This window comes from Miscanthus floridulus, chromosome 1, assembly GCF_019320115.1.
Source record: "Miscanthus floridulus cultivar M001 chromosome 1, ASM1932011v1, whole genome shotgun sequence".
Taxonomy (NCBI): Eukaryota; Viridiplantae; Streptophyta; class Magnoliopsida; order Poales; family Poaceae; genus Miscanthus; species Miscanthus floridulus.
The window spans coordinates 82,812,397-82,827,785 of record NC_089580.1 but is presented as its reverse complement, the minus strand read 5'-3'; the positions used below and the strand labels follow the sequence as shown (position 1 = coordinate 82,827,785).

General features: G+C 49.3%; 2 protein-coding genes, 1 long non-coding RNA gene and 1 pseudogene across 3 annotated transcripts; 2 read left to right on the top strand and 2 right to left on the bottom strand.

The window, feature by feature from the left end:
* Window positions 1–1,680: 1,680 nt before the first annotated feature.
* Window positions 1,681–2,531, top strand: LOC136488625 (uncharacterized). Its single transcript, XR_010767401.1, has 3 exons — window positions 1,681–1,778; window positions 1,874–1,957; window positions 2,270–2,531. It is a non-coding gene; the product is annotated as an uncharacterized lncRNA (long non-coding RNA).
* A 1,860-nt stretch (window positions 2,532–4,391) lies between these two features.
* Window positions 4,392–4,961, bottom strand: LOC136459623 (uncharacterized). The gene has a single exon (XM_066459463.1). It carries the CDS (start codon window positions 4,959–4,961, stop codon window positions 4,392–4,394), a length of 570 nt encoding a protein of 189 aa, XP_066315560.1.
* Window positions 4,962–8,564: 3,603 nt separating this feature from the next.
* On the top strand, window positions 8,565–12,244 carry LOC136488615 (F-box protein At4g35930-like). The gene is made up of 5 exons (XM_066485488.1): window positions 8,565–8,748; window positions 10,474–10,890; window positions 10,975–11,049; window positions 11,581–11,690; window positions 11,774–12,244. Exons 2-5 carry the CDS (start codon window positions 10,549–10,551, stop codon window positions 12,042–12,044), a joined length of 798 nt encoding a protein of 265 aa, XP_066341585.1. The 5' UTR covers window positions 8,565–8,748; window positions 10,474–10,548; the 3' UTR covers window positions 12,045–12,244.
* Window positions 12,245–13,206: 962 nt separating this feature from the next.
* On the bottom strand, window positions 13,207–15,113 carry LOC136488606 (GDSL esterase/lipase EXL3-like; annotated as a pseudogene).
* Between the last annotated feature and the right edge of the window lie 276 nt (window positions 15,114–15,389).

Here is a 15,389-nt window from a genome sequence, read left to right as displayed (position 1 = left end):
GCGTGCTTCGCGTGCTAGCCTTTCTTGTTCTGTTTTGCCAACTGCCGGTGGCTCGTCATTACTGACAACATTGATCAAGTCTCCTCACCTTGGTGGGAAAGATGAGAATCGTGGGAAACCCGAGGAGTGGTCTGGGATATCCAGATTGTATTCAACTTCTTCATTGTCACGACGCTGGAGCTCAGTGTGGATGGAGCCAATAGATGCAATGCTGGACGGGGAGCTTGAACCGCCCTCTTGAACTGTGTGGACCGACCCTTCTTGATACTCCTCGATCCGAACCATATTGACGAAGTTGTGCTGGCCGTAGGGCTGAGCCTGGTAATTCTCCATCAAGGCTTCGCACTCGGAGAGCCAGAGACCCGTTGCGGGGGCTGATCGGCGACGAACAGAATGCCCTTCAGGAGTAGACGTGACCACGAGATCCGTACCGAGTCGTGCAGGACGACTGGCCCGAGCTGGTCGGGTAGATCTGTTGTGGGTAGTAGTTACCTGCTCGGTAGGTTGATTTTGAATCGAATCTACCAGAGCTAGGGTTTCAGCAAGCTTGGTGCCGACCCGATCGATGGAGTCGAGCAGGTCGGTGTTGTCAATCTGCCTCCCTTTGTAGCGAGGAAGCGAACGACGGGTTGTCGGCGTGGCTGAAGACGATGCTGGTGTAGCCGGAGCCAGATCCAACGTGGTCAGAGCCGTAGCCGATGTCGGTGAAGCAGTGGTCGACGCAGATCGGATCCGTGCCTCCTCCGTGGTCATGGCGATGAAGTTGTCGGAGCTAGTGGTCCAGGTGATCTGGCCGATGGTGAACGTGAGGCCGTTCGGCGTAGCCATGGATCCGGGGATGATGACCATCTTGTTCTTCTGGGGAGCAGTACGCACACCCCCTACCTGGCGCGCCACTGTCGATGAAATATGGTCGGCAGTCTACCTAGGGGTATGCCCAAGGTAGTAGATTATCGGCAGACAAATGTGCAAGCTACAAACAAGATGCTGACGTAAGACAAACATGAGGTTTTATCCAGGTTCGGCTGCCGTGAAGGCGTAATACCTACGTCCTGCGTCTGATTGTATTGCTGTATGTCAATGAGAGATGTTTTTGAAAGGGGTCCCCTGCCCGCCTTATATAGTCTGGGGGGCAGGGTTACAGATCTGGAAACTAATCCTAACCAGTTACAATTGCCATAGGTGGCCGGATAAGGATCCCTATTCTAACCGACCAGGATCTTGCTTGATCTCCAAGTCTGCCTTGATTCCTTGCGCGGGACTCCGAGCAGATTGGCCGGGCCGCGCGTCGTCTTCTAGTGGGCCAAACCCCCTGGTCCGGGCCGGCCCAATCCTAACCGTAAGGGTATAGGGGTTAATACCCCCACAGTCTTCTTTCTAGAGCTGCAAACTTTGATGTAGTGATGGTGCATTGTTTCCTCATATGAATTTCATATGATGATTTGAAGTCGAATGGACTCTCGGGACAGAACCCTTATGAGATTGGTATTGTTTGTTGGTTGAAACTATGTAAGTAGCTAGGTTTCAGTTTTGCTTATGTTATTTTCTTTTTTCAAAAATGGTCTTTTTAGCCTCAGGGCTCCCCCTCCTTTTTTCTTTTCTTTTGCAGGGTTTTTTCTTATGAAATTGGCATTTCTTGTGCCCTTGATTACCATTCCTATATTTCTATATGAAATACTTCTAACAGCAATCCTATTTTGATCCAGGGACTTGTCCTCTAACAATCTGGAAAGAAATACACCATTCTCCATATATAAGTTGAAGCACCTTGAGAACTTGTAAGTTATATTCATTCCAGATATAGGTAGCAAAATGATCCACAATGCTTGTTTCATCATGTATGGTGTATTGGTGTTGTTTCCTGTTTTCATAGGATTTTGACACATTTTTGGTGGTGTATTGAGCTGGCAGGGGTGATTCCATTGACACTCTCTCAACTTCCAAATTTGAATATATTGTAAGTCCTAATAAAGTATTATGTGGTATTAATTGGGTTTAATCTAATGTGATATGCACCATAGGGACCTGGCTCAAAAAAAAGGCTAAGTGGTGAAATTCCGAATCTAATATATACAATACTTGTAAGTATTACTTGTGGAGAATGGAATTTTGTTTTCGTTTAGTCATTGGTTAGTTGTATTCGGTTCAATCTGGTACTGGTAGTTTAGATGACATTATGCGGGGATGGCCACATTGCATTAGCTATGAAGATCTCTTGAGCTGATCGAGAGAGTACTTGTGGTCTGCTTTTGCTCTGCTCATCTACCAGGATTCTCGTGACGGTCTTCGTCGGAACCGCAATTGCTTTTGGATGCTTCTCTGGCGCTGCCATCATCGCCAAGCGCAGGGAGCACCTGTACCTCGGTGGTCTGCTTTCATCTGGCCTCTCGTTCTTCTCTGGCTGCAGCTTGCTGCTTCAATCTTTGGTCACACCAGTTCCACCTTCGTTTAAGGTGAATAAACTTGCTTATTATACCCTACAAACTTAAAGTCTTCGTCGCCTTGTAATAAGAAAGCATGGAACCAAGCTGACTGACTGCAACATGGTCATGGATGGCCACCTGCACTGCTGCAGCTCTACTTGGGCCTCCTGAACATTCTTTGATGTAATTGGCTCCGTTCGTTTCGCTGAAAAAACAAGCCGAAATACTGTTCCGGCTGATTTGTTACGAGAGAAAAACACTATTTCTACTGAAAAAATAAGCTGAAAAAGATGGATTATAAGAGAAGCGAACAGGGCCATTATGTTATTAAATATTTTAAATCAGTTTCATGATTGCTCTGCAAACTTTTCTGAAACTCATATTACTGCTATTCTTTTAAACAGCTTCTGCACATGCTGCAGCCAAGTGCGGAAAACGGTGTCCACAATGCAGGTATTTAATTCATCGCACCCGGCAGTACAACAAGCACCCATCCAACAAATAATTGGATTTACAATTTTGATTATTATTCTTCTATTATGAAAGATTTTTTTAGACACGTGCGGGGATCACAACTAGTAACATAAAAATGTAAAAACCTTTCAAACTTTAGTCATGCAGCTTTATACGTCACAAACTCTGGATAGCAGCGCATCCAACACAGTCAATGAAGTAAGCTACAAATATCAAAATGCATAAATTAATTTTGAGCAGTAACATTTGATATGTGTCCATTTTAACACCAAAAGTGGTATTTTTGTACTTATAAACTGAGTTGGCATCAATCAAGAGAATAAAGGTCTCCTTCCTTCAGAGCACCCGTAGTGGTAGAAAAACAATGCTTTGATCGTTTCTCTTCATGGATCGTCGAATTTGCCATTGCAGCTACCGATGCTCACTTCCAAGAGGCTAGCACCGAGCCTTGAACAGGCATCGATGCCCAACCCTTTGAGCAAATAAAGCAGGATTTTCTAGTATGTGATGAAACGGAGACACATGGGGATTATATTTCTGGTTTAGATAGGCGAAGGAAGTCGGAGGAATGGAGTCCCTCGAGATGTATGCCAAAAAAACAAAACTCTAACACACCTACAACGAATTCTTGGAGCACCAAGTTTACATTAGCCCTGTAGAGTCCTTAGTCCTCACAAGTATCCTTTGCATAGATACTCTTCACAAATCTTTAGGGACAAGTCTGTTCGTTTGGTTGTGGCTTATCGTAAACGATCGTAAATTTCCAGCCGGAACAGTATTTTTCTCTCACACAAACCAGCCAGCAGTACTTCTTCACGAACCAGCAACGATACGAACCAGCCAACCGAACAGGCCGAAGACATGGTGTCCATTCTTGTGAGTAACCAATGTGATTATTCACTGCAAAACACTCATTAGTCCACAAGCACTTGCGTTGCGTCCATCAATCACCAAAACTCCAAATTACTAAATTGGGGGTCTAGATACGTTCACACGCCAAGTTAACTGATATGGCACTGTGCAAAACAACGCACCGATCAATGCACTCTGCAAATGTGCCTGCTAACTCTAGTGAGTGCACCACAAATATATATATATATATATATATATATATATATATACACACACAGAGAGAGAGAGAGAGCAAACCCTTTTCAATAAATTGTTGTCTAGTGGCATGATAACGGGTCGCAGGCTTATAGCTCGTTTGGTGGAGATCCACTGGGCTCTTGCTCTACCGCTGTGCGCAGAGGTGGTAGAGCCTGTACATACTAGCATTTGGCCATACTGTTTTTCTACACTTTCTTCTTTGGACCTGAAATGTCTTTATGCCACCGTGGCAAGCAATAATGATATTGGGGACAAAATATAGGAGGACCTACTTGAGGACCGGATGGGCCACGCGGATCGTTAGGGTTTCACCCTGGTGCCGTCGCCGCCATCGCCGGCGGCCCCCTCCCCCACCAGCCCCCTACCTTTGTCCACACCAGTCCTTCACCCTCCGCACGCGGCAGCCGCCCATGGCGGGCCAGCCGCACCCTCGCCGCTCGGGCAGGAGACGTCCATGACGGCCGCCCCCTCCTCGACACTGGCTGAGCCGGAGCTTGCCTCCACGGCTGCGCCACCCTCCTCTCCTTGCCCAAGTGCGGGTGCGCTCGAGTGCGCCGAGTGGCCGCCGCCGCCATCCGCGTCGGGCTGCTCCTCCGGCGCCCCGTGGCCACATGGGGAGATCGCCGCCACTGCAGGAACCTCATCCACCGGCGCCCTACCGCCCCATCCACCGTCGGAGCCAGCCGCGGCCGCCCCAAAGCCGTGCGCGGAGGATCTACCACCTGCGCCGGACCAAACGGGTCCCCTGCCGGTGCCAAGCCCGCGGGCTCTGTGTAGCCTTGCCAGGGCCCCCGATCCGACGTCACCCCACCCACTCCGCCCCCTTCGACGCTGCTGGAGGCTACTACTGCCGTGGCCACCACCGCCGCGGCTGGCAAACGCGCTGAGGCCGCTAGACCGGGTGCGGGCACCTCGGCCGTTCACGGGGAGGCCACGCTGCTGCCAACATCGCATGTGGAGCCCACTCCTTCCTCTATAGAGCCGACGGTGCCACCCATGCCCCCTCCGCCGCCGGGGGCAGTCACCGTCGACACGAGCTCCCCGCAGCCCTACGGGGGAGCCGTCTTTGGTGCGGCCCCCCACCACCGCCAGGCGCAGCCGCCGCCCAGCCTGAATCACGACCGGTGGAGGACAAGTCGTTGGTTCTCATCGAGGATGTCTCGGATGACGAGGACGCCTCGGTGCCCAGTTCGCCATAGCGGCCTGATCCACGCGTCGGGGTTTGACATCTTCCTTGTGCACCCCTTCGTGCCCAGCCCGTCGTCCTCTCTGTCCCCCCTCGCCTCCCCCTTCCAACCCGGGGACAAATCGATGGGGCGTTCCAAGGCTCGTCGTTGGGCGGGTGAGGACCTTGACGACTCTAACAAGAGAGGTGCCCGGTCACCTCCCCAACCTCCTACCTCGACGTAGTCCGCCAGGGGTCGCGGCTCCGGACGTCGCCTTTGCTGGAGCGTGCCAAGCCGCGCCTCACTCGCGGAAACGCTGCTGCTGAGCGGGGCAAGTGCCCCTGGCTGAGAGGGCCCAACCAGCCAACGTCGCAGGAGGTGCGCACAACAGTGCTGCTGGTGCTAGCGTTGTGCACGGGCGGCGCAACCGTAGGGCTCGCCGGCCATGGCCGCACCCCCAGCTGGTGCACAGCATGCCTACTCGCCCTGTGGATGGTCGTGTCCTCGCCTGACAGCGCCTTGGACGTTGTGGAGGGGGCTCCGCCCGCCAGCGCATCTCTGCTCCGGACGCCGACGGCTAGGTGAGGTCTTGTCGTAGGGGTCGTCAAGCGGTGCTGGAGGACCACGCCCCGCCCGCACTGCATCGTCGAACCAACGGCCCCCTACCCGCTATCCGGCGGATCTACGCGGAAGTGCTTCAACTGTCTCTCTACCGCGCATAGGGTGGCAACCTGCAAGCTACCTCCACGCTGCCTCCGATGCAAGGGGTTTCGACACCTCTTGTGGGACTGTAAGCAGCGGCGGAAAGGTGCCTCCTTCCGGCTCCAGCACAGTTGGTGCCCTAGAAGGCCGGCAACGACGCCCTGTCTAGGAGCGTATCTTGGGCAACCGACCGTGTACTCAGGGTGACATGTCAAGCACGACTGGGGCTGTGCCGGGTGCGACCACGCGCGGCAGCGGTGGGCGTAGACGGCGGAGGCGTCGGAGATGTCGGCGCTGACTGAAGGGGGACGACACCGCTGCGGAAACGAGTGTCGCCACTGACAGTCACGGACGGTCGATAGGGGCCGTCCAAATGGCATCGGACTTCACCTCGGTCGCTGCTGGAACTAAGGCAAGGCACGGTGGGCAGACCAACGCGACGGACATGGTTGAACCCGACCCGTTGACGCTCACGTTGTACCCGGGCGCCACGTAGGATCGCGACATCTCGGAGGACCCGATGGTTGAGGAGTTCGCAGCCTCGCTCGTCGGCAGTCCGATCGTCACGTGGCCTTCCCTTGAGCACCTCCCGTTAACTTCAGCGACCCCAAGCTTTCGGATGAGGCACCGGCGGTGGTGGCTCCCCAGCTGGAGGATGCGGTAGGCTCCTGTGTGCTACGGACACCACCCCCACGCCCCATTCAGTGGGCAGTGGACTCGCCGAAGACACACGCGGCCGACCTCACGGTGGATGGCCCTTCCAGTTCACCACCAGGGGTTACCCACCAGGCTGTGGACAACGACGACTCCGCCAAACGACGCCTCGATAGCTTCATCAACAATGTCACGCGTAAGAGGGACTCTCCGCTGATTCACGAGCCTCCCAAACAGCCTCATGCTAAGCCGGTACTGCCGTGGCGGAGCAGGCAGGTGGCGGCTCAGAGCCTCTCCCGAGTGCCAGCTTCCAAGCGAGGTGAGGTGCTGATCATGCAGCATATGAGCTACACCAGAGTTGGAGGCCTTTGACAGGCTCTTCGACGGCAACCTGATTGCGTCCGAAGCCAAGGCGCTGGACGAGCACTTACCGGCCGTTGGAAAGGCACCATCCAGGGAGCCACGAAGACACAAGGTCACCTAGGCCACAAAACTGCGTCGATATTGGTTGTTTCCTTTTTATGTAATATCGAAACATGAGGTCTTTTTGCTAGGATGATCCAGCTTTAGCTGTGTTAGGTCGAGCTCCTTCGGCGCTGGATAGAAGCGCGTTGTACGTTTCTTTAAACTCTTCTCCTTAATACAATAATACAATGATACGTAAATCTTTTGCGTATTCGAGACAAAAATAACATCTTATTTGGTTGGGCTTATCTCAACTTGAGCTTGATAGTGTATAGGCACTGTAGAGGAGGCTATAAACACGTCTTTTTATGGCTCCGTCTATTTCCCAGGCCAAATCAATGGAGCCAAAACTGTTTTTTCCGTGAGAGCCAAGCCAAACCTTATCAAGGTAGTGCTTAGTCGGCGAATTTTTTGGCGAATGGTACTGTAGCACTTTCATTGTTATTTGACAATTAGTGTCCAATCATAGTCTAATTAGGCTTAAAAGATTCGTCTCGTAAATTTCATCTAAACTGTGTAATTAGTTTTATTTTTTATTTATATTTAATGCTTTATGCATGCATCCAAAAATTCGATGTGACGAAAAATCTTGAAAAATTTTACAAAATGGAAAGGAACTAAACAGGCTCCAAAGGCGCCCGTAACAAATTATGGAGAGAGCCGGAGCTACACCAGAATAGTCCAAGGTTAGCACCAGTGTCCATCAATTCGAAAAGTACTCGCATCAATACGTATTTAATGGAAGTTAGTTAACGCCTTGTTTAGTTGGACCCTAAAGTCCAAAAAGTTACTATAGTACCTGTCACATCGAATGTTTGCGGCCCGTGCATGGAGCATTAAATGTAGACGAAAAGAAAAATTAATTGCACAGTTTGGTGGGAAATTGCGAGACGAACGTTTTAAGCCTAATTAGTCAATGTTTGGACACTATTTGTCAAATAAAAACGAAGGTGCTACAGTAACTCCAAATTCCAAATTTCACGAACTAAACAAGAGCTAAAAGTGGTGTGTACCCACGCACCACACTCATGCCACGCAACGCTCAGACCCAACAAGGCAACAACAACACAAGCCGTCGCACCGCGCAATGCAGAGGCACCGCTCGGTTTCGCGCCCTGTTTGGCTCGCAACGAATCAACCGTCACTGCTTTTTTAGCTATGGCCCCGTCGCAGGTGTAAAACTGAAATTGATTGAAAATATTGTTCTAATTAAATTGTTATAAAAAAATATTATTTTAATTAAAAAAAAACATAACAAACTAAATATAGGATAAGCCCCATGTGTCACCCAAACGAACGGCATCGGGATTCCACCCCCGCGTCCTGGCGCGCGCACGGCTGACCCGCGCCCCTAGATGACGACGGCACGGGCTCCATCTCAGATCCGATCCTCCCCAGCTCGCCAACCCTGGCGCCGGGTCCCGCTCCGCTCCGCGTCCTCGGCTCCTGCTCGACCTGGTTTTGGCGCCAACCCCAGCCCAAAATTTTCGGTTTTCCCTCCACTTCGCCCCGCCTTGGTACAAAAGCGCCGTTCCCCTTCCCTTCTCTCTCTCTCGATTAAGCAAAACAGGGGAATAGTAGGAGAGAAAATTTATTGCGATAGGCCTGCGGTTGCGGCGCCCGTTGATTCATCCCCCAGCCGGCGGTGTCAGGGAGCAGCAAGCTCGCGCTCGGTTTCCCTTTCCCTTCGCACTTCGCAGGCGGCACGGCAGGATGGGACCCGCCGGGTCGTGAGCTGCGCCTGCCTGTTTCAGGTAAACTATTCAATCCCTCCTCCGTTCATGCTTCCGCTCATACTCCTCCTGCTTCCTCCAAATCCGGCGTCTTTAGCTCTATATATCGCTGTGCCGCCTCGCGTCCCGTGCCTCTTCAAGCGCGATTCGTTTGCGACCGGATTGGATGCGGCTGCGTCTTGCTGCTTCTCGAGTCTTTTTAGAGTCCTGACCTTCGAGATCTGCTGCTGGTGTGATGCGGCTGTGCCGTTAACGCTGCTTCTGTGGTGCTATGGAGATTCCGGGGGCGCGGATTTCATGTAGTTGCTGGGCCCTCCAGATCTCTGGTAGATTTGGGATCTATTTTTTGGGCGGCAAAATCGTCTCCGTCTCCCACAAAATTTTCGCCGCTGAATGTTGTACTTGCTGTACATGGTAATAAGTCATAGCAACTGGAAGCCTTTTCGGGTGCTCACTTCAAAATTAGGATGCAAGTAACCATAGATCGAACATTTAATCGCTGCTATAAAAAAAATCGTACTATTAGGTGCATACGTTTGGATCGGCTATGGCAGCTAAAGAAGTAAAAAATAGCCAGAGCGTATTTGGATCCCTGGCTATCAGGTGCATACATCGCTATCAATGGTCTACTGAGTATTGACTCTTGTTAGCTCTTAGCTGGCTGTGCCTAGTTAATTGCCTAACAACTAGCCAGTGGCTTGGATAATTTTTAGCGCACCTGTTAGTTCGCTGTTTTCATCAGCTACTGCTCATTTTTAGCAGTTAACAATTAGCCCTTTGTATCCAAACTGGCCCTTAATACTAGTCCTATTAGCCAAAGATTAAATATTAACCTATCCTACCAATAACTGACAAAAATGGAGTAATATTAGTACTACTACTACTCAGAGGTTTAGCATTTAAAATGGTCGTTCTAATTGGAAAAAATACAGTAAGTACTGCTTAGTACTACTAGTCAAGGATTAATCATTCAATTGACGCTACAAGGCGAATTGAAATTTTAAAACCTTTTACTACTATTCAGTCAGCCAGACCACGTTTTACACATTCCGTCTTTGGCTCTTTGCTTGTGTATATCTGCCTCGTGTGTGCATGTGCTTGACGCAGAGTAAAATGGAAAGTTTGGATCTTTGATATCCAAATGTTGTGCTTGAGGCGGTCTTTATTGATGTCCAGAATTCCCCAGGAAAAAAAAACTGTCCTGATAAACTTCACTTAAAGAACATGAATAAACAGACACGTCAATGTCCTTCAAGTAATTTGCAAGACTCTTCATTTCTAGAGATTTTGCTGTGTGATGTTGTGTCTGATATGCCCATGTCTTTTCCAGTATGACCTTTTTTTTATTGTGCTGGCATGTTCTGTTTAGCTATGTCAAGTTGATATTGGTAATCCTAGTTCAACAAATATATCGAAATCAAGCAATTAGTTCGTCTATGTTAAGTTGATATTCAAAATTATGTTTAGCTATGTCGAATGTTTGCAGTATTTTCTTTTTCAGAAAAGGGGCATCGTATAGTTTAGCTAAATGATGGATACACATGTGAATATGCAAGTTCTGTTGTGTCTTGTCGTTTTTCTTTTTCATTATAGTTTAATGCAGAGCATTGGTTCTGTCTGGGTGCTTTTCAGTTAGTTAACTGTCAGGTGGAACTTGAATTTATCTAAAGTGACTGATTTCTTAAAAAGCTTTGTGACACTGATCATTTTTACTGATCTCTTAATTTCTCTACCTTTGTGTTGAAGCTGAGATGAAACTGGAAAAGAATCCAAGTTCTACAACACCTGCCGCTTCTAATTTTAGCGTGAATAGCAATCACCATGGGATCTGGATCAGTGACACTGAAGCAGAAGAAACGGGTGAAACATGCAAAGAACAAGTACTTGAAACCTGGTGCCCTGGCTCAGATTCGTTATAGTAGGAGTACAAGCAGGGACATCGGCAAGAAAAGGATTCTGTTGAATGCGAAAGATGAGCTGGAGTTGCCTCCACAGCCTGAGGTTCTCTTAGAAAGCAATACACCAATTTTGTCCCCTGCAAGACTCAATTTTGAGCCATTTGATAGTAATAAGGGGCAGATATTGCCAAAGACCCCAAAGACTCCTGATGCATCTGTGTTTGGTGGTGATTCAAGGCTTGAATCACTTCCACTTGATTTGCTGGTATGGAACTGAAACAACCACCTTTTTGTTAACTTTAGTGATTATATTTGTGGTAAACCTGATTGCCTTTGTTTTGTTGCAAAGATCAAGATCATGTGTTGCTTGCACCATGACCAACTGAAGGCTGTTTTCCTTGTTTCCAAAAGGATTCGAAAAGCAGTAAGTATCATCTCTTAGCTGTTGCATTCTTTATTTGTAAAGTTGATAAAGGTTTCATTTTTTCCTCATTTCCTTGTTCTCCTACAAATTTCAGTCTGCATTGAAATAATGACATATTTTCGAAGCACAGTAGCTGATTTCAACTAGGTGTGGAAACAGATAGTGCTGTCTTACTTTTTGCACATTGCTGATGTACGCTCATTTCATTCTCTCATTAATAATGATCAATGATGTTATCTGATATTGCAACATGCAAAAAACGTTGCTTTCCCTTCTGTGAAGAAATGACATAGTGCTACATGTCTTACTTGCATCTTCCTTTAGTAGTTTCTCATTTTGGGATTATGTACTAGCAAGTCATTACATTCTTGTCAACTCTGTCACTGTTTTTGCATGCCCAACTATCTATTTATTCAGTTAATTGCATCCTTGGCATTTTACATGTTTATTTTGCATTCTCAGCAGTCAACATGTGCTTTACTCCCTTTTATTTATATTTCCAAGCTCACTTTTAACGGTAATGCAAACTAGGTTGAACTTGCCAGGCAGTACCATTTCAACTACACCACTCCAGATCGAAGCAGACAGGAGTTGCTCCTAAACAAAACACCTCTTCCAACGGAGCATTGGCCCTTCTTAAGGTTAGCCACATTTTATTTGCTTAACAGATAGTGCTGATTTAGTACCACCATAATCTCTTCCGATAACATTGCATGCTCATTAGAATCGATGGCAAGGACGTGCGTGTTTCCACCCCAAGGACACCAAGGGCTCCAAAACATGCTGCTCGGCTTTCACGCCTCAAGCTTGTTGATGTGAAGCCAATCACAGCTGTTCTCTTCCAGGAGTCTCCTACTCCTTTTCCTTCAAAGCGTCTCCGACGCCCAGTGCCACCAGGGCTGCCAAGACCTGTGTGTAAAGCTGCACCCTCGCCCAGAGTTTTACGATACGAGGAGGAGCTTTGTGAAGCGGTGGCACAGAATAAGCTTCTCTGAAGATCCAAAAAGTGCAGTGCTTTCATCTATAGTGTATAGTTTATCTATGTCAAGCCCCTTGTCTGCCAGCTCCTAAGCTGGCATCTTAGATTATTATGGTCAGGTTAGGTTTTAGACTAGTGCTAGACTGTCTTATACCTGTCATAAGTATGGAGTTTGCTTTATTCCATGAGTTTGTATATAGCACATAATAAAATGGACTTTTTTATGCATTTATTTATACCTATATCCTTTTTTCATGCAAAAGTGGTGTACTTCCCTTATTTTTCATCATTCAGGATTCTGCAGGCATTGCTTTTCTGTGTGAAATCAGATCCCTTTAAGAGCAGAGGACTTGTGAGGCCAGGATGAATTCAGTGTGTTTGCCAAATAGTTTGTCAACTATCGTTGGTTCTTGTTCTGATTTATATATTTTTGATGAATTGGGTCGCGTTTAGGAGTAGAGTTAGTATCATTATAACAGTTGTAGCATGGACTGGCTACAAAAGGCGCGGAGCAGACTCTTTTCGCACTTGTAGCATGGGAGCTATGGAAGGAAAGAAATGGGAGATGCTTCCGCAACGCCTCCGGTAGCTCCTCAGGCACATCAAGCTCGTCGCCGACCAGTGGATCCATGTTGGCGCAGCTAAGTTAGGTTGTCTTTTACGTGAGTAGCCACCATGTATGCGGTGCTAGGCAGGAATGTGCTTATTGTAAACAGGAATGCTATACAACACACATGTGTTTTAGGGAAAAAAAACACATGGATTTTTTCTCTCACTTTTTCCACTGGCTCTGGCGAGCTCGCCCCTGTCATAGAACTGCCGTGCTTCTGGGATGGAAGGATTGTAAAACCTTTGCCCTGCCTAGCGCGCCCGAGAGGTGCGTCGATGTAAAAAAAACCACTTTTCTTGATTTTAATACAATGATGCACAAACTTTTTACGTATTCGAGAAAAATTATAACAGTTGTACTCGTACTCAGAAAAGCAATTTTGCTGATGATATATATTATCATAATACAAACATGGACATGATATTGGACCACTGATTGCTGTAGCTGTACTTCAGCTACAAGATCAAACTACACTCAAATGTTGTCAGGACACAAGAGATTCAGCAGAAGACTCTGAAGTACAGTATGGACCGCGCTGCCATAGTCCAGCGCAGCGCTGTCATGACTCTTACATCCCGTATCGGCTAATGATCTGCGCCAGGAGGAGGTTGTAGCCTCTCTCCGTGAGGTGGTAGGTGTCCCAGAAGAGGAACTTGCTGGGGTCTCCGCAGGGTTCCGCCGTGTACCGGTTGCACGTCAGCGTCACCTCGAACACCCCCGTGCCGCAGCACCCCCGGTTGGTCACGTCGAATCCTACAACACGGAGACAGACAGACAGGTTAAAAGTGGCGTGGTTTTCGGGCGAAAACACGCGATTTGGGGCTGGATTTGTGTGTATGTGTTTGCGCGTGAAGAGGTCACCGTAGGCGTCAGGGCGCTGGATCATGTCGAGCAGCGGCGTGTAGAGGTCGATGTACTTGAGCACGGAGCCCGGGAGCGCCTCGCTGCCGTTGAGCCGCTTGATCTCCTTCTCCAGCGCCGCGTTGTACACGACGGACGCCTGGTTGTACAGCGACACGCACTCCCGCTCCAGCCCGCCGGCCAGGGGCGGAGCTACAGTGAACTTAGTGGGTGCGGCCGCACCCATAAAAAATTTGAAATACAGTGATAAGACCTAAATTTCAACTATATATGCACCCACATATTGCAAACCCTCGCACCCACAAAGACAAACGCACCCCTCCTAGATTTGTTCTAGCTCCGCCACTACCGCCGGCGTTGGTCCGCTGCGACGGTACGCACCCGATGGGCGGCGCGCCGGCGATGTTGATGCGCCGCGCGCCCAGACCGTACAGCTTCTGCCAACCAGATAGACCGAGATGATCGATCGACGTGAGCGGCCGATATGATGACATGTGCCATTGGTGAGTGCGTCGTGTCGTGTTCGGTGATCAGCCTGCGCACGCACCTTGATGAAGTCGGAGGCGCACTGCACGACGAACTCGATGTAGGACTCGAGGTCGTAGTCTCGCCGGAACGGTGTGGTGAAGTAGGTGTTGGCGAGGTCGTCGGTGCCGGTGGTCACCATGTACAGGCTCGTGGACACGATGTCGGCGGCCCGGTGGGCGCCGGCGACGCGCTTCAGCTTCTCCTTGTACTCCTTGAACAGGTCCAGCTGGTTGTCCATGGTGAGCACGGACTGATGATGACACGGCAGGCAGCCAGTGTGTGCGACCAGGAAATCAGAAATGATGACATTATTGCAGAATGCAGAACTGCTGCAGGTTCGTTCGGAGACGTTGGAATAACGGGCGATTGGTTAGTTACCACGAGCTCGGCGGTGAGGGGGTCGAAGCCGCAGCCGCCGGACGCGAAGCTGACGCCGGTGAGGAGGTCGAAGTCGCTGAGCTCCGTGCCGAGGTACGCCGGCACGTACTCCTTGATGCCCAGCCGGCTGGCTGCACCAACTCAATAACGACAGTAATAACAGTTTTAAAAGTTCTTCTATTTTTAGTTCTGTCTTTTTCTAATCTTATATATAATCTAAGAAAGAAAGAAAATGGACGAACGTACCGACGATGTCGCCGGGCACCTTGCCGTTGCTGAACCTGCCGGTGGCGTTGTGGCCGGGGAAGTCCTGACCGTAGGGCGGGAAGTTGGCGCGCACCGTCGTGATGATGCCGTTGTTGTTGCCCGTGTCCACGATGGAGTCCCCGAACAGGAACAGCGCGGGGGTCCGCGTCTGTTTGGTCGCTGGCGGCGCTGCAAGCGGCGTCGCCGGCGAGGCAGCAACGCAGAGAGTCCGATGCAGAATCACTACCGTCGCCGTCATGACAAGGAGAGCGCGTGATGCCGTGCGCTTGCTCATCGCCATCTTCCCCGCTCCATCTGCCTGACGATGCTCTTGCATTGTCGTTGCAGGAGGTGCTGCAAATATAAGATTGCATGAAAAGGGAAACCAAAGTTGGAGAGACTTTTGTGGTCGTGGCTTGTGTGGTCTCCTCTCCATTTCTTGCACAACATGATTTTGATCATAACAGTTCACAAGTTTTGGCGACTTGCACTCTCCTTTTTTCACCCTGGAGGACAGAGTGAGGCTAGCTGTCTGGCCTGGCCGTTATAACTAAGAGCATTTTACCTATATACCATTATAAAAGATCAGAATTACCTGTGTACCATCGAAATTTTCAAAAGTTAATTCACTACCATCAAATGAAATTTCTTTTCCCTTAGTGCCACTCCCGTCACTCAACCATTTAATTTTAACAGAGCTGGGTGCCAACTAGATACCAAATGACTCTTTTGCCCATC